The 25654-nt window shown below is 40.9% G+C and overlaps 1 protein-coding gene across 2 annotated transcripts in view; it reads right to left on the reverse strand.

Moving 5' to 3' along the window:
- The window catches only part of SORBS2 (sorbin and SH3 domain containing 2), a 3647154-nt gene that overhangs the window by 811208 nt on the left and 2810292 nt on the right, over positions 1 to 25654 (reverse strand). For both annotated transcript variants that reach the window (XM_044062620.1, XM_044062621.1), the window contains one exon: positions 25504 to 25550. In XM_044062620.1, coding sequence (XP_043918555.1) covers positions 25504 to 25550 — 47 coding nt within the window. The remainder of the gene's footprint in view (positions 1 to 25503; positions 25551 to 25654) is intronic.

The following is a 25654-nucleotide window of genomic DNA, read 5'->3' on the forward strand; positions in this document are numbered from 1 at the left end:
AATCTTGACAATGTATATATATATATATATATATATATATATATATATATATATATACACACACACACACACACACACATATATATATATATATATATATATATATATATAAAATAATTCCTGCTTGTTTAATTTAAATGTGTGTTTTAGCCATTGTGAACTGCTGTTCTAATCTAAACTTTGTTTCCTGACATTAAAATGTGATTACAGCATGTGAAAATGACAGCTCACACAGCACATGGCAGCTGCTTATTTCCTCTGTAAGTTTCTCATTCTTCTTAATGCTTTTAAAGTGTTCTAATAACTTACACACATCTAACTTTACTTCCTTCCATTAATATGTACAGTTGGAGTTAATAACACTACAGCATAAGCTATTAACATTCAGCAAAATGTAAGCAAATTATATGTCAGCAACAGCTCAATATAAAACATTACTATAACTTTTGGTTTACCAATTTTTCACTTCTAAATAAATTTTTTTTTATAAAAAATGTTATTTTGTATAGATTTCTCACGTATATACTTAAAAAAGAAAGAAAAAGAAAGTTCCTTCCTGCTTTCACAGACATCAGTGATAAACTAGATTTTATTCAAAACAGCTGAAGGTGAAGGCGGAAAGCAAGGCAAGCAAAGATCAAGCATTTTCACGCAGCTAGATCATTCTTTTGTTCCCAAGATTTTTAAGTGTTAATGGCTTCATAAATGACCAGTGAAAGGAATGTGTTACACAGGAACAAATTAAACATCACCAGCACTTTAACACGTATAATTGGCATATTACTTAGATATGACATTGAATAATTCAGCAATGCACATATCAAGCAAAGTTAAACAAATACAATTCTTAACTTATATAGTTTTAAAGTTACCAGTTACACTGCTTATAATTTAATGACATTCTCTTACAGGAAGTATTTGTTTAACACTTAGAAATACATTTATAAGTTTAGTTAAATTAAATATATGAAGTCTTTCACTGTAAGTAAATACAGTAAAACAGTGACACTAACCATTTATTTTGCTTATCATGAAAAATGGTTTAGCTTAAAATATAAAGACATACTTATATATGTTTTGGAGCTTAAAGTTCATTCAAACCATTTACTTAAACAGTAAAGCTATTGTTTCAGAAAATAAAAGCCGTATACTCAAAGAATAAAAGTCACTATTTTAAAGCTTTTCCATTTTAGAAGCAGTCTTCCAGAAATTCAGCTCACTTGGTCTCTTTGGATATATACTTTTCCAATCCATGTCTTTGGTATTATTAAGGATTTTATTTTTGTTACCAAAAGTGGATGCCTCCTCCAGTATGCCAAATATTTTAGTTCTCTTAGAAAGAAATAATTTAATCTCTGCAAGAGACAACACAGTGGCTATAATATTGTTCTTTTTAAATTTTTTAATCAGTGGTAAGCAGGATTTTCTTTTACTCATTACTTTACTGGAATAATCATTGTCAAATCTGACTACATGTTCACATATTTTAATAAGTGGGCTGGACCATGTTGTTTCTAATATTTGATCTTTTCTACGGTAGATATAAACTGAACTATAACTGAATATGGGGGAGAGTTTTCCTTCTTCAATGGTGCTGTTAGGGATCTATGTGCCTTTTCAATTCCAAAACATAATATTTCAGGTAGATTTAATGTTTTATGTAGCTAGGTTGTTAAGAAGTTTATTTTATTGTCTCCTTCATAGTTTTCAGGTATACCATAAATTCTATGTTATTTCATCTCAGTCAGTTTTCTAAATCACCAACTTTATCTATAAGCCAGTTATTTTGTTTTAACAAATGTTCAGTCTGAGATTCACCTTTGGTTATTCTCCTTTCATGATCATTTAAAGATTATTCCATATTGCTGATTTGTGCACTTTGTTGTTTCATAATAATTACTAAATGTTCCACCCTCTTTCTGGTCTCTTCTTTGAAACTTTCTTGTCTGGTATCCAGTTTGTCTATTTTTAGGAACACATCCTGCATACTAGAAATTAGTGACTGGATGTCTTTTTTAAAACAAGAATCCTGAGTACCATTTCTTGAATGACTCATGTTGAAGTCTCTTCTCTCTTAACCAAGCAGTTAAAATTCTGACAGGACATTTACAGCTTTTGAAGAACTCGAAACTATAAATATTTTATCTATTAGTGAATAAAATTAGCTAACAAATATCACCAATTTTTAATGTTTTGCTTATATGTTCTGTCAGAGAAAAGGATTCAGTCACAAAGCTTTCACCAGTATTGCTCCTAATTAGCTATCTTGGCTATGCCTAGTGATAGCACATCTCACTGACTTCATTCAGGCATTGTGCACTCACTTGAGCACAGCTGGCTCCACAAAATCCAGTCTATAGCACATATTTCTATTCAAGATTAACATGTATTTTAAAACACCTTTATTAAACTGTCACTTAACACATAAGCACGCATACATTAGTAGAAGAGAAAACAAACTTAACATTTACATTAACATTTGTCATTCATGAACTATAAATTACGTGTCTTTTCTTGCTTTTTAGCAATTATTGACTCTAATATTACAAAAATTTCTCAATTCCAGTCTTCCGTCGAACCTTACTCCACCTCCTAAACATTATTCTGTATGTACTTTTCCCACAAATTCTATTTATTTATACTCCTTCACTTTTCTAAAATTGCCACCTCTAGGCCTTTTATTTTCTTTAAAATATGCAGTACTTCAATTATAGTTGTTTTAGAATTTTGATTTTGTTTTTCTAGTAGTTGCTCTTTTTTTGGCAACCAACAGCATTAAACTTAATAAGGCCATACTATGTGTCAGCAATTCAGAGAGGATGTCCCAGCTCATTTCCTTTTTTACAGATATTTGCTCCCCCAACATTTCTGACAGAGTACTCTGCAGGGGAATTTTTAAAACCTTCCATCTCATTACACTCCCAAAAAAACATTTTCCCAGTAACCATGCTTTTTTCTTTCATGCCTCCAGCATTTGTTATTGAGAAAACATTATCTGAAATCTGCTTGGTATATAAAAATACCCATTCAACACTTCTAATCCCAAATCCTAAACCTTCCACAGCCATAGTGATGCCATTCCATTGATCCTTAGTAAACTGCCTTTCCAGTATCTCTTCCCAATAGTTTTCTAATCTCCTCTGATTGATTTTGATAGTTATAATGCAATATTTTATATGCCCTACAAATTATTCCCTTTTTAACAGCATCTTCTGTTCTAGACTCAACTAAAAACTCTACCAGAGCTGGTCTTTCACATAACACTCTCCTTTCCCTTTCTATTTATTTATACTCTGTCTCTAACCTGTGGTCCAAACTTCTGCTTGGCCTAATCCCACATTATTACCTTTCCTTCTTTAGTTTATTGCTCCAAATACCTTGGTTCTTTTTCAAATTTTCTCCAGTAAATTCCAGTCCCCTTTTGCCTATTGTCTATATCTCTACTTGCATTCATCCTTATTAGCAAAATCTCCTTTCTCCATTCCAGTGTTGACTTAGTTCTAAGAATACTTTCTGCAACTTTATGAATACAATATTCTATGTTGTTGATGTTATTCTCTTTAAAGATCTGCATCCAAAATCCTACGCCTTACTTATTTCTCAAACTTCTCCCATTTCATCATCATCCCTTTCCATTTTGATTTATAACCTTCTGCTTGCATTATGTATAGGAGCCTTAACTGTGTAACTCTAATGTATCCATTTAAATGAGACAATTTTATGCCACCTCATTCAATGAGGAAAATCAACTTATCTCACTTAAATATTTGTCCCTCCCAAATCAATTCCTTCAATGTTTTATTAATTATTTTCCCCAACTTCTCCTCTAGTTGAAAAAATTATACCTGACCTGTATAAAAAAACTAAAGGGACTAAAATATTTTCATGGCTTGTATCTTACTAACTATATCTGTAATCAAGTGCTTCCAGTTTCTTAGTTTTTCTATCATCTTTTGTTTAGTCTCTCCCCACATATCCTTAGCCCATAATAACATCTATCTCTATAATGCCCCTCCTAAATCATTTTTTTGTGTTCCACTAGTATTGTGAACTTAGTTTCATGTGTGTGTAGGTACCATTTGTGTAGCCTTTTGTTTTATCTTTATTGGTATATCCTGAAAATATCTGACACTGTTTCTACATATTTTACAACACCAAAATGTCATTTTCTGGATTTAGCAAGTACAATATAATATCATCTGCAAATAAAGCTAGCCTTTCATGATTACCATACCAATTATACCTCTGAATTTGTGAGGTTTCTTAATTCCTTTGCCAGTGTCTCTAAATATACAGCAAATAACAAAGAAAAAGTGGATTCCACTGCCTGGTTCCTTTGTTCAAACAAGGCTTGTCAGAGTGGAACCCTTCCACCTTTACTATTGCCTCCAACCCTTCATATAGCCTCCTAATTAAAACTAGTATTCTATCAGGGAATGCAAATATTTCCATTGCCCTACTCATAAAATCTCAGCTGACTCTACTGAATGCTTTTGCTGCATCAAGACCCACCAACAGTAGTATTATTTTCCAACATTCTTCTTCCCTTTGGATCATAATTGCTCTGTTAATGTTGCCAAATGTTTGCTTCCCCTCTACAAAATCACACTGATCCATATCTATCCATTTTGACAGCACATTTTTCATTTTCTTAGCTATTATAGACATAAACACTTTATAATCATGGTTTAAAATTGAAATGAGTCTAAATGAAGCTGGGTTTGTAGGACCTTTACCCTTATTGGGTAATATAGCCACCATAGTTTTTCCCCAAGATGGTGTTAAATAAAATCGTCTTGATCTTTATCACTTTTCCCTTCTAACATCTAAACTTCCACAGGAATATCATCTACTCTGGGATACTTCCTGTTGCTTGATTATATATCACCATTTTTATCTAATCTCTTCCCATCTTAATGATTAACTATTGAGCATTATCTTCTTCTAACCTTGGCATGTTTAAGTCTTCTACAAATATTTCCATTGGTGCTTTTCTTGGTTTCCAAGTTCCACTGCTTTATACAAATCTTCATGAAATGTTTAAAGTATTTCTAATACCTCTATAGAATATCAGCTTATTTTTCTTCTTATAGGTTCTCAAAGTTTGGTAAAAACCCTTTGTACATTATTTTATCTACATAATTCTGAAAGTTTTGTATTTGGACCTGTTATTAAAAAATAATAATAACTGTTTAACAGCAACATTTCTAAATTCATGCATATCATTCAGCTCCTCCCTTATTTTCCATTTACCATTCTCCTCCTCTTGTTCTGTCAGTCCCCTTCTTCTGCAGTACTTTAACCTTTGTCAGCCCCTCTAAATAATTCCAATTATTTCTTTTACATATTCGTTTCTCTTTTATTTCTACCCTATTTTAAACTCCATTTTCTTTTTATCACATACCCACTAGGTACCAATTTGAAAAAAAATTCTCTGTACCATATTAACTCTTGAACCATTTCTACCATCCATTACTTAAAGTCTTATCTTTTTAATATGTAAGAAGGAAAGTGCCAGTGTCTCCTTTTTTACTTCATCACCCTGCACTTTTGTATTAGCCTTTACTGGTGCACAATTAGAAATAGTTATTGGATGTGTGTCAAAGCTTCCAATTAAATACAGATGCTCTTGTAAAATATAAATTCTATCTAGTTATGCCTAGTTATTGTACCTTGAGAATAATATGCACATTCTGTCTGATTTCCTACTGCTGAATTCACAAATTCCATGCCAAAATATTTTCATATACTTCTTATAGGTTCATAGGTAGGTACTAGGCTATCAGCCCTAGGGCCTATACAAGCCCAGCCAAAAAGGTACCCTGGCGTTTGCCACCCAAGAAAATTATTTTCCTGTGTCACTGTCGAGCAGAGCCCCAGAAGTGATCCCCGGGGTGAATTTCCTATTTCCCATCCAATTATCAAGATTTTTCTTGAAGAGTGCTAATGAGGAGCTTTGTTTGATATAGATAGGTAGTTTATTCCAGAGCATGGGAAGTCTCTGGGACAGGAATCTATCCCTCCAGCATGTTCTGTTTATTGTGGTGACAAGGTTTAGGTCCCTAGAGCATGTAGCTCGGAGGGATTGGGATTACTTTAAGTGGAGCATGTCCAACAGCTCTGGGTTGACATAGCTTTGTATGTTAGGCAGAGATCACCTATGCATAGGCGATATGCGACAGAGTAAAGCTGGAGTTTTTTGAGATGGTCTACGTAGGTCATCTGTTTGAAGCCGGTAATCCTCTTTGTGAGGTATTTCTGTGGCCTTTCAAGTTGTTGTAGATGTCTTGTGAGGTACACACCAAAAGGGGTGTTGTACTCTATAATGGGTCTAATGAGTGATAAGTAGAAGGGAACAATGACCTCTTTTTTTCTGGATGAGAAACCTTTTGTGATGAAGGATTTCCTGACTACTGTGGCGATGTGATTATCAAAGGAGAGACTACTGTCCACCTGTGTCCCAAGGTCTCTTATCACACTTTTGGTGTTTAGTATACTACCGCCTATGTTGTAGTTCATGGGTACAGAGTTTTTACCAAAGGGGATGACAATGCACTTTTTGGCACTGAGCTTGAGGCCATGGCTTTGACACCAGGCATCTTTCTCAGTGAGGCCCTTTTGTAGGATGTCCACATCGTTAAGAGTTTCGATTATGGCTCCTAGTTTGCAGTCCTCTGCGAACTTCATTAGCCAAAGACCTTCTGTGTTAGCCTGTACTTCAGAGAAGTAGATACCAAACAGGAGAGGACCCAGGACTGAACACTGTGGTATTCCACTTGTCACTGGTATGAAGTCGGATTTGGAGTCTGCTACTTTCACATTGTGGGTTCTGTCAGTGAGCCAGTTGGCAACCCATCTTGTGACATAGGGATTTATACCTAGTTTAGTGAGTTTACCTATAATTCCAGAGTGGGGGATGGTGTTGAAAGCCTTGGCAAGATCTAGATAAGCTGTGTGAACCATCTTACCCTCGTCTGCAGCTTTGGTGACTGCTTCAAAGAAGTCTATCAGGTTTAGGAGACATGATCTGCCTTTTACAAATCTGAACTGGGTGGGGTCCAGAGTTTGGAGATTACCAATGTCTTTGTTTATAAGTTCCATGATGATACATTCCATGGCCTTGCAGAATAGGCTCGTCAGGCTAATGGGCGGTAGTTCCCAGGGTCCATGGTGGCTCCCCCCTTGTGGTGTGGGATAACCGTCACTGTGCGCCATTCAGCGGGCACAAAGCCTGAGGTGAGGCTATGATGGAACATGGTACTTAGGTGGGGTGCCAGTTCATTCTGTAGTTCATGTAAAACGCAACCTGGGATGTTGTCTGGTCCCATGGATGCTGTGTTCTTGGCTTTGCAGAGTGTGGTTTTTGCCTGTGCAGCCATGATTACAGGAACTTTGCATTCTTCCGGTATAGAGATGGGCCCTTTAGGGGGCGAGAGGGGGGTAAAGTTAACACTGAACCTATCTGCCAAGATGTTGGCAATATCAGTTGGGTCTGTATATTTAGTGCCATTGTGCTGTAAGTCAGAGCAGATCTGAGTGTTGCCATTGAGATTCTTGACATAGCTATAGAATTGCTTTGTGGTTGTCTTTAGAATCAGTGGCAATTTTGTTTTCATAACTAGCTTTGGAGGATTTTATCAGGGATTGGAGCTTCTTACTGAGGCTGACCAGGGAACTCCTCCACTCATGGGATTTTACTCTCTTTTGCAACAGTTTCTTCCTTCTGTTGTACAGTTTGTTTATGGCAGGAGATCACCAGATTGGCTTCCTCTTTTTGGAGGATAGCATCTTGGTTCAGTTTGGGATAGCACGATCCATGCACTCATGTAAGTGCTTATAAAGTGAAAATGTGTAGGATTCAGTAGTCGTAACTGCATTGTCCATCTGCATGGGTGTCATGAAGTTCACCACTTCTGTCTTAAGACACATGAAGTTGGCTTTGGAGAAATTTTTTACCGTGGTTTCCTTAATGGGGGGTGGGGGCAGGATGTGGATATCTAGGGTGATTAGCTTATGGTTGGATCGGACCAATGAGGCATTGACTTCAGGTGTGGAGCACGGGTCACTCATGTTGGTAATGACTAGATCTAGGATATTGTTGCCCCTGGTGGGGGTGTGGATAAGTTGATCCAGGGCATTGGAGTTTATGAATTCCAGAAAGCGTTGAGCGAAGGAGTTGGTACATGAGCAGTTTTCCCAGTTAATGGTGGGGTAGTTGAAATCGCCCATTATTAGGGTGTTTGGTTGAGCCCTAATATTTTCCAGTACATCAAGAAAAGAGGAGTGGGAATCCTGGGGCATGGTGGGGGATCTGTAGCAAGCTACAATTTGGATTGCAATTTTGCCCAGAGTTAGTTGCACTTGGATAACCTCGGATGCATTATGCTGAGCAACTCGCCTGGAGGTGTGGATATCCTTAATGAATATGGACACACCTCCGCCTTTAGTTTTCTGGTCCAGGTTGCATGGCCGAAAAGTGTGGTATGAGTTACAGCCTGTTAGTGCATGGGGTGCTCTCTGGAGCCTTGAACCAGGTCTCAGTCACTGCACAGATATCGATGTTCTCCATTTTAAGGAGTGCCTCGAGTAAGTTCATTTTGAGATTTAGACTTTTAGCATTGAGTAGCATCACCCTCAGTTTTTGCTTGCCTGTTCCTGTTACAGTGGAGAATTTGTCATTTGAACCTTGCCTAAAAATAGCACTATAGGGGTGGCAAGAACCTTAGGCAGTATCCGGAATCCCAGGGGTGACAGGTGCAGGCCATCTCTGGCAAAGCATCGTGGTCTGTCGACCATGTCATCCCAGGCAGACAGATACTAGATCCCTTTAGAATGACACCAGAAGCTTAGCCAATTGTTGAAGTCAATCATTTTGTCCTTGCACTGCGGTATCATTCTGGGTGATGGCAGAATGCTACTCAGGACTAGGGTCATATCTGCTATAGAGTCAACTATGACTAGTGTGTTGGGTACGTTGTTTTGCCTTATTGGGTGTGATTGAGTGGCACACTAAGTCTGCGGGCTATATGTCATTTGGGTTGTGTTGGGGGGTGGAGGTTGCTTGCATTTCTGCTTTGGAGGTCTCTGTTGCTTGAGCAGATTATTATTGAGAGCCTCCGCAAATTTTTTTGTGCTTCTATGTGTGGATTTTGGTGGTGTAGATTTAGTGAGACTATGTGATGACTGCGTTGTGGTGCAAGTGTTCACCTTCTCCTCTTGACTGTCAAGTTCAGTCTTGGTTGGAGAGAGCTTTACCTCCAGTTTGGCTAGAAAAGTGCATCTCTCACAGGTTGTAGTGTTGGGTTCAGAAATCTATTCTCTTGTTATAGTTTCCCTTCTAGTTACCGGATACATCCTCACTGTTGCAAATCAAGTTCTAGTCCTCAACTATAAACAATATTCCCTGCTGAAAGTCGATTATTTCTCTCAAAATGTTTAAACCACCATAACAGTAGTTTTAGGTAGAATATGAATACATTGCAGAGTAATCCTCATCCCCTCCCAACAGCCCCTTACTACCACAAACCTACCATTATCTTTTTTCCCTCTTCCTTCACTATTGGAGCTCCCTCACTATTGGATCCCAAGAGTTACATTCAGATTTGGTCTGTGACCTAGAAGTAAATTCTATGGGGGTCCCTCTGTGTCATACAGCAGCTTATACAGAACTATTTTTATGACATTCTTAACAGGTGAAAATAAAGAAGAGTTGGTAAGCACTTAATCAAGCCTGATCATCTTTCAGAATTGCTTACATATGAATAACCTTTGCAACCTTGGAATAGCATTTTGCCCCAACCATAAACATGGAATCCAGCCTGTAATGTCAACTGTGTCCTTAAATTAGTCTGTACCCTTGCCTGTTTTGCACAACTTAGCAGATTTAACAGTTTATTGCATTGAAGTTTTTCTTTGGGGTGGCATAATGGTTAAGGTCTTTACCCGAGACAGACAAGGTACAGTGTCTGATTCTAACCTCTTGTTATTAGCTAGGCTTATAATAGTCTGCAGACTGATAGCCTAGTATATACCTATGAGCTGAAGATGGTGTGGGAAGATACTGCTTTTGTTTGGGTCCCATGTTACTTGGCATTGAGACAGCACCACTGTGAGAAAGACACTGTCTTAAGATGGTGAGATCTTAAATAACAGGAGGAAAGTGCAGTCTGGAAAGCAACTGAGATTGAAGCACGTTTTATATCATTGCAAGAGTCTTTTCCTCAAAGTTCTGTTGTTAAGGTCCACACATCATGCAAATGCAATTTAGTATCAATTTGAAGATCCAATAGAAAATAAATTAACAGTAATGCATTTTATTTCATATGAAGCTACCAAGAAAGAAAATATGTCTCCTGTGCAGTGAAAACTTTGAAAGATTACAGCTTAGACCCCCCCCCCCAAAAAAAGAACCAGAATCTGTTTCCCTGCAGTTGTAATAAAAAGAGAAGAAAAAAGGCAGTTACTAGCTTCTGAGGCTGTTTAGTTTTCCATTTTATCACCTGCAGTCATTCTCTGAGTTTCCCTCTCTATGGCACAAATAATTCACACCATTATGAGCATATCCTTGATCTCAGCTACTATAGAACCAGAACATATCAAGATCTATGGAAATGTTTAAATTTCTCTTCCCTTCTCTTCCAGTCTTTCCTTCTTTCCTACCTCCACTCCAGACTGCAGAAGTCAGGAGATTTGTTTGGCAGCATATGTGGCCTTGCAAATTTAACCCAAGTAATACACTTCAAACAAAAGACATCCTAGGATGTGGGGTGCTACTTTCATGATGCCACCTTAAACACTTTTTTAATTCTGTCATCTATGGCATGTGTATTCATTTTTATTTTTCTCATGTTATTCTGCCACTCATAATCTCTCTCCATAGATTATATGCCATCTGATAGTAGCCTGAAATACAGTCACAACTTAATTCCTGTCCGACAGCAAGCACTACTGGTTGGTTCAGTGCATGACTTCCTTTGAAATCCTGATCACTAACCATCTTTTCCTTTTCCCTCCTTCTTGTTTTATTGCATTACAACACAGAATACTAACTTATATTTATCTTCTAAATATTTAATGTGAGCCATACCTTCTCATTCTGTCACTGTCGATCTAGACATTATCAGTCACACAGAAAGGGAAACCAAAAGCTAAGCAACTGGTTCTGTCCCTACTCTATGCTGCTCAGATTTCACCTATCAGAAATTAACCCAGAATTTGTGATTCTCCACAGAAGAGTCTGTTCAGGTCTACTACATTCTTGAGCAGTGTCTATATGTCCTACTGGAGAGTTGTTGCCCATGACAGACCTTAGCAGAATGCCAGATAGGAAAATTTCTATGACATCTTTACAGCTACAGAATATAGCTATTGCTCCAGGACTGTTGACTGGCTGCCAAAAAAGTCATATAAAAATTCTTTGTAGTACATGGTGTGCTGTGACTACATGCTAAAACTGGGAACATAAAGCTTGTTAAGCAGCCTTCACTTCTGTTCATAGGTTCATACTAGGCTATCTGCCCTAGGGCATTTATAAGCCTAGCCAGAGTGTGTTTGGCTTTCGCCACCCATTTTAAATTAATTTTGCTATGCCCTTTTTTGAGGTTAGTATACTGTGCCTCTGTCTAACAGCGACACAGAAGTGATACCCGGGGTAAACCTACGATCTCCCATCCACTCATCAAGATTCCTCTTGAAGAGAGTCAATGAGGGACTCTGCCTAACCTGGACTGGGATTTTATTCCAGAGTGAAGGGAGCCTCTGGGTTATGAATCTGTCCCTCCAGCATGTCCTATTTATTTCAGTGCTGAGGTTCAAGTCTCTCGAGCGTGTAGTTCGATGGGATTTGGAGTTTCTGAGGTGCAGCATGTCCATTAATTCCAGGTTGGACATGGCTTTATAAGTCAGACACAGATCGCCTCTGAGCAGGCGGTATGCCACTGAGTAGAGCTGGAGTTTCTTTAACCGGGCAGCATATGGCATCTGTTTGAGCCCTTTGATCTTTTTGGTGGTACTTTTGGGGGGGGTCAGTTGCTGCAGGTGTCTGGTGAGTGGTACCCAAAGGGCCAAAATTGTCAATTATAGCCTGATGAGGGATGAGTAAAGAGGCACGATGACCTCCCCTTATCTAGATGTGAATCCCTTCATAATTAGGTGGGCTATATAAAATGTTTTTCTAACCACTTTGGCCATGTGGTTGTCAAATGAGAGATTGCTATCAACTTGGGTCCCCAGGTCCCTAATTACTTCTTCTGTACTTAATGGATTACCACCTATGTGGTAATTTCTGGGCACTTTGTTTTTGCCAAAGGGGATGACTATACACTTGGCATTTAGCTTGAGGCCATGGCTCTGGCACCAGTTGTCTGTTTCTATAAGGCCCTTTTGGAGGATGCTTGTGTCGGCTGGAGAGTCGATTATGGCGCCCAGTTTGCAGTCATCTGCGAACTTGGTCAGCCACAGTCCTTCCGTGTTGGCCTGTACCTCCGAGAAATATATACCGAACAAGAGAGGTCCCAGGACTGAGCCTTGTGGGATGCCACTTGTAACTGGTTTGGAGTCTGACATGGCTCCAGCAATTCTAACCATGTGGGTTCTGTCCTTGAGCCAGTTTGCAACCCATCTAGTGACATAGGGTTTATATTTAAGCTGGTGAGCTTATCTATAATGCCCAAGTGGGGTATTGTATTGAAGGCTTTTGCGAGGTCCAGGTAGGCTGTGTGGACCACCTTCCCCTCGTCAATGGCCTTGGTGACTGTTTCAAAGAAATTGACCAGGTTTAAGAGGCAGGATCTGCCCTTAACAAACACGAACTGGGTAGGATCCAGTGTCTGTAGGTCCCCAATATCTTTATTTATGAGGCCCATGATGATCCTTTACATAGCTTTGCAGACCAAGCTAGTCAGGCTTATGGGGCAATAGTTTCCAGGATCCGTTGAGGCACCACCATTGTGGAGAGGGACCACTGTTGCTGTATGCCACTCTTTGGGTACATATCCTGTAGTAAGGCTGAGATTGAACAGTAGTTTTATGTTTGGGTTTAGCTCTTCTTGGAGTTCATGTAGGACGCAGCCCGGGACACCGTCTGGTCCCATTGATGCTGTATTTTTTGCTTTGGAGAGGGCGGCTCTTACCTGAGCATCTGAGATGTCAGGGGGCAGCACTCTGCTGGGATAGATATTTGCCCTTTTGGTGGGGTGGGAGTTTGCGCTGAACCTGTCAGCTAGGATGTTGGCAATGTCTGTGGGTTCGATGTATTTTTTGTCATTTTGGACTAATTCTGAGCATATCTGGGAATTCCCACCCAGGTTCCTAACATAACTAAAGAAAGCCTTGTGTTTATCCTTAGTGTCCTGTGCAATTTTTCTCTCGAAGATGGCCTTAGACGATTTTATGAGTGCCCGTAGTTTTTTGCTAATACTGATCAGAGATGCCTTCCCTTTTTGGGATTTTGCTCTATCATGTAGTAGCTTCCTATGTCTATTGTATAGTTTGTTTATGGCTGGGGTCCACCAGACAGGACGTCTGCCTTTGGAGGATTGGGTCTTGGTTTTATTTGGGATTGCATGATCCATGCATTCCTGAAGGTGTTCATAGAATGCGTTTATAAAGGATTCTGCGGTCTGGGCCGTATTTTCCACAGGCTCGAGGGCTTTGAAGGATTCCACCTCAGTTTTGAGGAGTGTGAAATTTGCTTTAGAGAAGTTTTTCACTGTGGTTTTCTGGGCAGGGGGTGGGGTTGGGATGTGAATATCCAGTGAGATTAGTTTATGGTCTGATCTTACCAGTGAGGGATACACTTCTGGTCTGGAGCATAGAGTCCCCATGTTGGTGATGATCAGGTCCAGTATGTTTTCCCCTCTTGTGGGAGTGGTAACAAGTTGATCCATAGCATTTGAGTTTACAAATTCTAGGAACCTTTGGGCTAGGGTGTTGGAGCTAGAGTAATGCTCCCAGTCTATGTTTGGGTAGTTGAAGTCGCCCAATATAATGGTGTTTGGAGAGACCTTCATATTTTCCAGTGTTCTCAGGAAGGCCGAGTGGTGTTCCTGGGTTTGGGAGGGTGGTCTGTAGCAGGCTATAAACTGGAAGGCAGATTTACCCACTGTTAGTTGCACATGGATAGTCTCTGATGCTTCGTGCTGTGCCACCAACCTGGAGGTGTGGGTATCTTTGACGAATATTGATACTCCCCCTCCTTTTGTGGTTCGGTCCAAGTTTTGGGGTGAAAAGCATGGTATGAGGTATAACCTGGTAGTGCTGGGGTGCTCTCGGGAGCCTTGAACCAGGTTTCTGTTACTGCACAGATATCGATGTTCTCCATGCTAAGGAGAGTTTCGAGTGCATGCATCTTGAGGTTTAGACTTCTGGCGTTGAGTAGCATTACTCTTAGTTTCTTATCCCTTGTGATACCTATGGAGGTGGGTTTGTCTTTTGAGCCTTGCCTAAAAAAGGCACTATGGGGGAAGCAAGAGCCTTTGCCAATATCCGAAAGCCCAGGCCCAGGTCCAGCCCCTGTTAAACTCTAATTTCACTGTATAGCAGATAGCAAAGACAGTGGAAGGAAGTACAAGCTGTTTTAAAACTTGTTAAGCATTTCATTCAGTGATGAATTTCAACAAAATGCAAATTAAAGTCATGCTGCTAAACGCTAGGAGTCAAAACATGAAACTGCACTCATTGCAAGCATTCTTAACTCTGGAAGATGCTGACATTTGTGCAGTCACAGAAACCTGGTTCAAAGCTGCACAGAGCACTCCAGCCTTACCTGGTTATTCATCCTATCATACATTCAGACCCCAAACTGTGGGAAGCAAAGCCAAAGGAGGTAGAGTTTCAATATATATTAAAGAAACACACACCTCCAGGTTGGTCAAACAGTATGATGCACAGGAGACACTTCAGGTGCAGTTAACTGTTGACAAGACCCCTACTCAAATCATAGCTAGCTACAGGCCCCCAAATTTGACTCAAGATGCTCACTCCACCTATCTGGACCTCTTCCAGTCTATCAAGATTCAACCCTTTAACCTGCTCCTGGGCGACTTTAACTACCCAACCATAGACTGGAAAAACTACTCATGCCAGAATGCAAATGCCCAGAGATTCCTCGATTTTATCAATGCAAATGCTATGGAACAGCTAGATGATACCCCCACAAAAGATAATAATAGCTTGGACTTGGTATTAACCAACATGAGTGACCACTGCAGCACCCCCACAGTATCATCCTCCCTGGTAAGATCTGACCATAACGTGGTCACATTCGAAGTCAGCATCTGCCCTGACCCCCCCCCCAGCTATGGTCAAACAAAAAAACTTCTCCAAAGCTGATTACAAACTTCTGAGGGATGGTATAAACAGTTTCACATCCCCCTCTCCCTCTGTAGGAACTGTCATACCCCCACAAAAGATGATAATAGCTTGGACTTGGTATTAACCAACATGAGTGACCACTGCAGCACCCCTACAGTATCATCCTCCCTGGTAAGATCTGACCATAATGTGGTCACATTCGAAGTCAGCATCTCCCCTGACCCCCCCCCCCCCAGCTATGGTCAAACAAAAAAACTTCTACAAAGCTGATTACAAACTTCTGATGGATGGTATAAACAGCTTCACATCCCCCGCCCCCTCTGTAGGAACTGGCATCAATGTCCAAATCTACACCAAAGTACTATACGAGCACTTGTATAGATGCATGGAATCAGGAATACCTGACAGGACAAAATCATTCTCCGCACGGAAGAGTAAACCTGTCTGGTGGACATCTGCAATAAATAAACTATATAACAAAAGGAAAAATTTGCTGTCCAGGACCAAGAAGGAGCAGGTGCCAAATTGGAAGCAATCTTTCCTTAGCCTGAACAAGCAAATAGGAGCACTAGTGAAATCCTCTAAAGGCAACTTCGAGTCCAAATTGGCCACATCTACCAGAGACAATCATAAGGACTTCTTCACATATGTCTGCAATCTCTAAGGAAGCACCCAGATCTGTTCAGAACTGGTGGTCAAGGACACCACATATACAAATGCTGTAGATATAGCCAACCTACTGGCTGACAGATTCAGTGAAAACTTCACCACTCTGTTCTCCCATCAGTAAATCAGGACATCCCCAGTACCTACTCCCCCTTATCCCTAGGGAACAGGTTATCATTGCCCTCTCAAAGGCAAAAAATACAGCCTCCATGGGACCCGATAACATCCCAGGCTGCATCCATACATGAACTCAGGCATGAACCTGCAGCACCATTAGGCATCCTATTCAACCAAAGCCTGAGTACGGGCTTTGTCCCAACCGAGAGAATAACAGCCACTGTCATCCCTTTACAGAAAGGTGGAGTATCCACCGATATGGGAAATTTTAGACCCATCAGCCTAACTAGTCTGATCTGCAAGGCCATGGAACAGATTATCATGGACCTCATTAACAGGGACATTGGCAACCTCAAAACACTCAATAGCACACAGTTTGGCTTTGTTAAGGGGAGGTCATGTCTGTTAAATCTAGTCGACTTCTTTGAGACAGTCATCAAAGCCATGAATGAGGGGAAGATGGTGCATACCATTTACCATGACCTGGCCAAAGCCTTCAACACTATTCATTGCTCAGGCATAATAGATAAACTCTCTCAACTAGACATCAATTCATATGTTGCCAGATGGGTAGCAACCTGGCTCACTGATAGAACTCACCTAATCTAAATAGGGGAAGCCACCTCAAGCAGTAGACCGTAATGAGTGGCATATCCCAGGGATTGGTCTTGGGGCCTCTGTTATTTGGGATATACTTCCCTGAGGTGCAGGCCAAAACCAGTGGGCTATGTCTGACCAAGTTTGCAGATGACTGCAAGCTGGGCAGGGTTATCAATTCCCCACGTGATGTGGACATCCTCCAAGATGGTCTCGCCCAAACAAATGAATGGTGCCAGAAACATGGCCTCAAGCTGAATGCCAAAAAATGCATCATCATCCCCTTTGGGGAGAGTGACATCCCCACATATTATCACATTAATAACGTCCTAAGCATGCAATCAGTCATGAGGGATTTGATTACCCAGAATGACAGCAACCTGATTTTTGACCACCATGTTGCTTCAGTTGTATGGAAAGCTTTCTACATGGTCCACCTCATAAGTAAGGGTATCTCATCCAGGGACAAGGAGGTCATAACATCCCTGTATTCCTCCCCTTATAAGGCCAATTAAGTACAATGCCCCCTTCAGCATGTACCTCGCAAAGCACATGCAGCAGCTGGAGAGACCACAGAGGTTCCTCACCAGAAGAATCCAGGGCTTCAAACACCTACCCTACACAGACAGGTTAAAAGCCCTGTCCCTCTACTCAGTTTCATACAGATTCCTCATAGGTGACCTCTGTCTGGCATACAAAGCAATCTCATAACCCATCTTGATGGGACTGCTGCATATCCGCAAGTCAAGCTCCACTCTAGTAACCCGCCTGCTCGACCTCAACCTGGTCTGTGACATCAATAGGACTTGCTGGTGGGACAGATTTGTGTCCCAGAGACTACCCCATCTGTGGAATAGACTCCCTCTCCATGTCAAGCACAGTACCTCATTATCCCTCTTCAAACGCAACCTGGATAACTGGATGGGAAACAGAAAATACACCCCTGGAATTCCACCTGTGTCCTTGTTGGACAGGGGCTTTGGGTGCCGACTTGTCTAAATATGGGCTAGACTCTTGGCTAGGCTTATAAGGGCCTCAGGGCCAATAGCCTAGTAACTTCCTATGATCCTATGTGATGTGTTTAACAGTATTTAACCCACTTTGTGCTGTTCTTCTGTGGTGGCCACTCTCTATGCATCAGGAGTAAATGTGTTACAGCTTTTAAGGTTACAATACACTTAGCACGTACTTTTAACTTCCAAGTTATTATAGGGCTTACTTCCTAAGTGATTAGACAAAATTCAGAATGAAACAATGCAATTAATAGAATCACCAACACTTAGTACAGACAGATGTACACTTATTAACAATAAAAGAACTCTAAGTTATCTACAATATCAATACAACTGCAAAATTAACAAACCAAATATATTAAATAAATAAAAACTGACACGATACATCTCATAGTGAAATATCAAATGAAGTAATACTCTGCATAACCTAAACAACAGATAAATAACTTCCAAAGTCATTCTGGCACTGCTACTGAGAAAATGAAACATGTACACATGTATGTTTCAAGATGAGCTAATGTCAACAGAAATGCTTTGGTGTGAATAGGATGGCTAAAACTGCACCAGATGATGGTAAGACATCCAGATCCATCCAGCAACATACACTAGTTGTGTCCAACGCTCAAAGTGGCCTTATGAAAAGCTACTATCCCCTATAAAGCTCCACCAAGGCAAGTAGGAAGCAGAAGCAGACCATTAAACAGCCTCCAGAACACATTTTTAAGCAACCTCTAATAGACGTCTTAAGACACTGCCAAATGTATTTCAAGTCACCCCAACAAAGCTGAAATGACTGCCCTCATAAATATGAGATCACAAGTGTTCCAAGTGGCTGTAGGCAACATAGTCAGCCACAAAAGGACTGAATAAAGTAGCCGCAGGTAACAACAAAATTTCATGCACTAAACAATACTCCAATAAGCTCAGTGAAGAAGAACCCACTTTCTAGGAAGTATGACCAGCCAAACAATCCAGCAATGATAATGGTAATGTCCACAGCAAAACACAAAATACTCAAGTTCACACAATATAATAAAAAAAGACATATAAATTACTCTAATATCTCTCATTTTCTCTAATTTCTGTAGTGCATGGGAGCAGACAAAGCTCCATACACTGCAAATAAGCATGATTTGGTTTCTCTGATCACAACCCAGCTTGTTATATGCTCTTAGCATGTATGTCAAAATTCACCTATCAAGCTTTGTTCTCTATGTGAATTTCTTAATATACATGTCTCAAACACATAACAAGCTGATTATGTTGGATACCCAATCACAATCCTCTATACTACTGTAAAATCATATGAAAGATGTTCTAATAGTGAATGATTAAAATATGACAGAACCAGAAACATATTTTTCAAATAATACCACATACAACTTGAACATTTGACCACTAGAATGGTTTATGTTCAGGAGTAATTTCTTTCAAAGTTTGTTCATTAGGAAGGATTACAGGATCATAGGAAGTTACTAGGCTATTGGCCCTGAGGCCCTTATAAGCCTAGCCAAGAATTTAACCCATACATAGACAAACCAGCACCCGATGCCTCTGTCCAGCAGGGACGCTGGTGAAATCCCAGGGATGTATTTTCTATTTCCCATCCAGTTATTCAGATTGCGCTTAAAAAGAGGTAAAGAGATAGTCTGCTTGATGTGGAGAAGGAGTCATGGGAGAGTCTCTGGGACACAAATCTGTCCCACCAGCAAGTCCTACTAATATCACAGACCAGGCTGAGGCCGCATGTGCGGGTTACTCGAGTGGAGCTTGACTTGCGGATATGCAGCAGTCCCATCAAGGTAGGGTCCGAGATCACCTTGTATGCCAGACAGAGGTCACCTCTGAGGAGTCTGTATGAAACAGAGTAGAGGGATAGGGCTTTTAGCCTATCTGTGTATGGTAGATTTTTGAGGCCCTGGCTTCTCCTGGTGAGGAACCTCTGTGGCTCTCCAGCTGCTGCATGTGCTTTGGGAGGTACATGCCAAATGGGGCGTTGTACTCAATAATGGGCCTTATAAGGGAAGAGTACAGGGATGTTATGACCTCCCTGTCCCTGGATGAGATACCCTTACTTATGAGGTGGGCCATGTAGAAAGCTTTCCATACAATGGAAGCAATATGGTGGTCAAAAGTCAGGCTGCTATCAATCTAGGTGCCCAAATCCCTTACACTGACTGCGTGCTTAGAACATTGTTATTAATGTGATAATTTGTGGGGACATCTCTCTCCCCAAAGGGGATGACAATGCATTTTTTTAGATTCAGCTTGAAGCCATATTTCTGGCACCAGTCATTTGTTTGTGTGAGACCCTCTTGGAGGACGTCCATGTCACTAGGGGAATTGATGACAACTCCCAACTTGCAGTCATCTGCAAACTTGGTCAGCCAAAGCTCACTAGTTTTGGCCTGTACCTCAGAAAAGTATACCCCAAATAACAGAGGCCCCAAAGACCAAACCCTGTGGTACATCACTCGGTATGGGTCGGCTGCTTGAGGTGGCTTCCCCTATTTTGACTAGGTGGGTTCTATCAGTGAGCCAGTTGGCTACCCATCTGGTAACATATGGATTGATGCCTAGTTGAGAGAGTTTATCTATTATGCTCGAGTGGGGAATAGTGTTGAAGGCTTTGGCCAAGTCAAGGTAGGTGGTGTGCACTGTCTGCTCTTCATCCATGGCTTTGGTGACCTGGACACCCTTGCTCTGTGGTGCAGAGGAATAAAGCCTTGCCTGTGACCTAGATGACCTGAAATTAATTAGTGACTTAGGAACTGGAATAGCCACGGAGCGGTGGGCAAGACAGCTCAATTTACGTCAGCATGCTCACCTGGAAGGGAGGGCTGTGGTGACCTGGAGCTCCAAGGGAATGGCATAGGTCACTCCACCAACAGGCCTGGGAGGGGGGACATGGATGGGTCCACACAGGGTAGTGTGGTAGCCCTTGCAGGGACATGTTTGTGAGCTGGTATATCTCTGTATCAGGGTGCAAGTGGTCCCTCCACAATGACATGGAGCCCATGTCACCTCCAGGGGAAGGACTAGCAGTGGATCAAAATTTGCCCTAAAAGCTGCCAGAATGATGGCTCTATGATTCACTCTTGCCTCACAGGGAGCCAATAGGCTGGGAATAACTCTCACTTTGTAAGGAGTAAATGGTCACTTGATCTTAAGATGTGTTACGTAGGTAGATAGGGCTCTATTTGTTCTCCAATTCTTTTCATTTTGAAGTTGTTGGTTAATTCTCTAGTATTACCTTCTGATAACTTTTATAGTAAAAACATTTAATTTATGTTTATCTAACTTTACTGAATTGTTTGTATAATTATGTTCAAAATGTTTACAGTTACTTAGTATGTCTTAAATATCAGACACTCTGATGGATTTTTCAGCTTCAGTATATTACATATATGTGTGTGTGTGTGTGTGTGTGTGTGTGTGTGTGTGTGTGTGTGTGTGTGTGTGTGTGTGTGTGTGTGTGTGTGTGTGTGTGTGTGTGTGTGTGTGTGTGTGTGTGTGTGTGCATATATATATATATATATAAGTATAGTTAGTCAGAATAGGATGGTGGTTTGTAGGATGACGTTGGTGATCAAGAAGAAGAGGAGGAGTGTGAGGGCAGCACCAAGGATCAAATGGTGGAAACTGAAAAAGGGTACTTGTGAGGTGGAGTTCAGGGATGAGTTAAGAAAGGCACCGGGTGGCAGTGAAGAGTTACCAAATAGCTGGGTAACTACAGCAGAGTAGCTAGGGAGACGGCTAGAAAGGTGCTTGGTATCACATCTGGACAGAGGAAGGACGACAAGGAGACATGGTGGTGGAATGAGGAAGTACAGGAGAGTATACAGGCAAAGAGGTTGGCAAAGAAGAAGTGGGATTGTCAGAGAGATGAAAAAAGTAGACAGGAGTATAAGGAGATGAGGTGCATGGCAAAGAGAGAGGTGGTGAAGGCTAAGGATAAGGCATATGAAGAGTTGTAAGAAAGGTTGGACACTAAGGAGGGAGAAAAGGACCTGTACCAATTGGCTAGACAGAGGGACCGAGCAAGGAAAGATGTGCAGCAGGTAAAGGTGATAAAGGATAATGAGGGAAACATACTCACAAGCGAGGAGAATGTGTTGAGGAGATGGAAATAGTACTTTGAGGGGTTGATGAATGAAGAGAATGAGAGGGAGAGAAGGTTGGATGATGTAGGGATAGTGAATCATGAAGTACAATGGATTAGCAAGGAGGAAGTAAGGATAGCTATGAAGAGAATGAAGAATGGAAAGGCTTTTGTCCCAGATGACATACCTGTGGAAGCATGGAGGTGTTTAGGTGAAATGGCAGTGGAGTTTTTAACCAGATTGTTTAATGAAATCTTAGAAAGTGAGAGGATGGCTGAGGAATGGAGAAAAATTGTTTTGGTACCGATTTTTAAGAATAAGGGTGATGTGCAGAGTTGTAGTAACTACAGAGGGATTAAATTGATCAGTCACAGCATGAAGTTATGGGAAGGAGTAGTGGAAGCTAGGTTAAGAAGGGACGTGATGATTAGTGATCAGCAGTGTGGTTTCATGCCAGGAAAGAGCACTACGGATGCAATGTTTGCTCTGAGAGTGTTGATGGAGAAGTACAGAGAATGTCAGAAGGAGTTGCATTGTGATTTTGTAGACTTAGAGAAAGCATATGACAGGGTGCCTACAGAGGAGTTGTGGTATTGTATGAGGATGTCAGAAGTGTCAGAGAAGTATGTAAGAGTGGTACAGGATATGCACAAGGGTAGTGTGACAGCAGTGAGGTCTATGGTGGGAGTGACTGATGCGTTTAAGGTGGAGGTGGGGTTACATCAAGGATCAGCTCTGAGCCCTTTCATATTTGCAATGGTGATGGACAGGTTGACAGACGAGATCAGACAGGAGTCCCCGTGGACTATGATGTTTGCAGATGATATTGTGATCTGTAGTGAGAGTAGGGAACAGGTAGAGGAAACCCTGGAGAGATGGAGATATGCTCTAGACAGAAGAAAAATGAAGGTCAGCAGGACTAAGACAGAATATATGTGTGTGAATGAGAGGGAGGATAGAGGAATGGTGAGGATGCAAGGAGTAGAGGTGGCGAAGGTGGATGAGTTTAAATATTTGGGGTCAATAGTTCAGAGTAACGGTGAGTGTGGAAGAGAGGTGAAGAAGACAGTACAGGCAGGGTGGAGTGGGTGGAGAAGAGTGTCAGGAGTGATTTGTGACAGACGAGTACCTTTAAGAGTAAAAGGGAAGGTCTACAAGAGGGTAGTGAGACCAGCTATGTTATATGGGTTGGAGACAGTGGCATTGACAAAAAAGCAGGAGTTTGAGCTGCATGTGACAGAGTTAAAGATGTTAAGATTTGCACTGGGTGTGACGAGGTTGGACAGGATTAGGAATAAGTATATTAGAGGGTCAGCCAAAGTTGGGAGGTTTGGAGACAAAGCCAGAGAGGCAAGATTACGTTGGTTTGGACATGTGCTGAGGAGGGATGCTGAGTATATTGGAAAAAAGATGCTAAGGATGAAGCTACCAGGTAACAGGAAAAGAGGAAGGCCTAAGATAAGGTTTATGGATGTGGTAGGAGAGGACATGCAGGTGGTTGGTGTGACAGAGCAAGATGCAGAGGACAGGAAGAAATGGAAACAGGTGATCCGCTGTGGCAACCCCTAATGGGAACAGCTGAAAGAAGAAGATGATATATATATATATATATATATATATATATATATAGAGAGAGAGAGAGAGAGAGACAAGTAATAGATATAGACATACCAATAAATATGTATGTATTATACGTATATGCATATATAAGCAATGTAATTGGCGAAACAGTTAGCACACTAACCCTTGGTGTAGAAGGGGGTGAGATTTATACCCACACCAGGTAGCTGATTCCTAACACTGCAGTTCAGTATAAGGGGCGTACTGCACTTCTGAGTGTGTCAGCGTTCTGATGTGATGTTAAACTTAGGCCTCATCTGCTTCAGTTGGAGGTAGCTCAGGTGGATGGATATAATCCCATGGCACCTATTGAATAGAGCAGGGGATTCTTTATTTACTCAACTAACACTTATGTCTCTAATGGACACAGGCAGCCTGTAAACCATTCATCTCCAAAGCCCCTGCTTATAGATGTTTCACCTCCCAAGCCCCTGCTTACACTTAGCAAGGATATCAGATCTTGTCAGAAATTTGGGATGCATGGCTAGGCTTAAAAAGGCCCATGTGGTCATTAGCCTAGTAAACACCTATGAGCCTATGATCATGAGGAGCTGATGGCTAACAGGTAGCAGGGCACCACAAAAGTGTATTTAAATAAAGAAATTGCTCCTTGGACCCCAGATGCAACATAAATGGTGCATAAAGACTAAAATTAATAGATGAGCACTGTGCACCTGAGTAGCATTAACATTACAGAAGTTTGAAGCGTGACATGGCAAACAGCTAACTATACACGTATTAGCACTATTTGAGGATTTCACATACGCTGGGCATGGCCACTACAAGTGCTAATTTGTGCTATGCTATGCTATGCTATGCATCACATTTCTGAATCCCAGATAAAGTAATTTGTATTACATGTTGCTACATTGAAGCAAGAGCTACCAAATAGCAAAGTACAATTAAACGCTAAAGAAACATGATACCACATTTTTCATGTTCCAAATACATCTTACCACACATATTTTTTTCTCTCCTGGCAGCTAGCTATCAGTTGCTACTTCCTCTCCTCATTCACTGGGTCTATCAGTCCTGAATTAGCTTCCCTTGGGCTCAACTTGACTCAAGTCTGGGGCCAGTGAGGAGATCAAGGATATTGGTGCAGTATCATGCTGCTGCCAAGGAGTGTGCCTTAATCCCCTACAACCTCATAGCAGCCTTCTGAGATTTGCAACTGCTGCATTCCAGAGGTGCATGCACCCTTCCACAGATTCCCAACCTCTAATCAAGCAATATGCCAACTGCAGCGTACAGCTTGCCAGCCTCTTAAAGCTGCCACCGCAGAATAACTAAGCAGCACCCCCCACCCAGGATGGGCTTGCCAGTGTGGGACGTTCACTCCCATCCTTCCCCCAAGTCCTTTCAGAGCCTGTGCCACTAGTCAAATAATGGTTGTCTAGGTGCAATAAGGACTTTATCCCACTGTGCCATAGGGCAGGTCTTACAGTACATACTTTGTACTGTCTTCACACACACACACACACACACACACACACACACACAAACACACACAAAACTCATATTTACCCATACTGTTCAGAATTCGAAAAAGTGACATTTTGCTGTTTTTGTTACAAGTATCTATTGCTTGTATAACTGCAATCACACATGCTTTTTAGACAAGTACCCTGGAAAGCTCATCTCCAAATACATATAGTATGTGGTGATTGTATCAGGCAAGGCTGCATTTCTGTTCAGAATTGACCAAACCTGTACCATTAACAGAAAGCAAGATTTTATCTTCTGAATTTATGCTTTTTTTGGAAAGGATGGTTAAACAAATACTGAATGATGTCTTTTGCATGCATATATGACTTTCCTCTGCCAAATTTAAACTTTTTCCACAAAGCTGCTAGTGTGTATAGTAACTGCTTCTGGCAGTATTTCACTGTGTTGTACATTCCATATCAGTATAGTTGACACTTTTAGGCAGTTCTTTGATATGTAAGGAAAAATCTGAAAATAAATTACAAAACACCTTCAGTGATTTTAATTGCAAGACAAAAACTAACCCTCTGCAGCTTCTTTACTTGGCAACATGTTAACACTTAAAAAGAGTGAATCATTTTACTTACTTTGATGTCTGAGCTTTAAAGTCATAGACTGCTCTAGCAGGTTGCTTCTACAAGGTAAAGACAAAAGCCACAATAAGTATGATGCAGGTACTAAACTGGCACTTTACTATTACTATACGTATATTTGTCAATCATTATATAATTCTTATTT

This window comes from Protopterus annectens, chromosome 2.part1 (assembly GCF_019279795.1).
Source record: "Protopterus annectens isolate FY-2018-M chromosome 2.part1, PAN1.0, whole genome shotgun sequence".
NCBI classification, from domain to species: Eukaryota; Metazoa; Chordata; order Ceratodontiformes; family Protopteridae; genus Protopterus; species Protopterus annectens.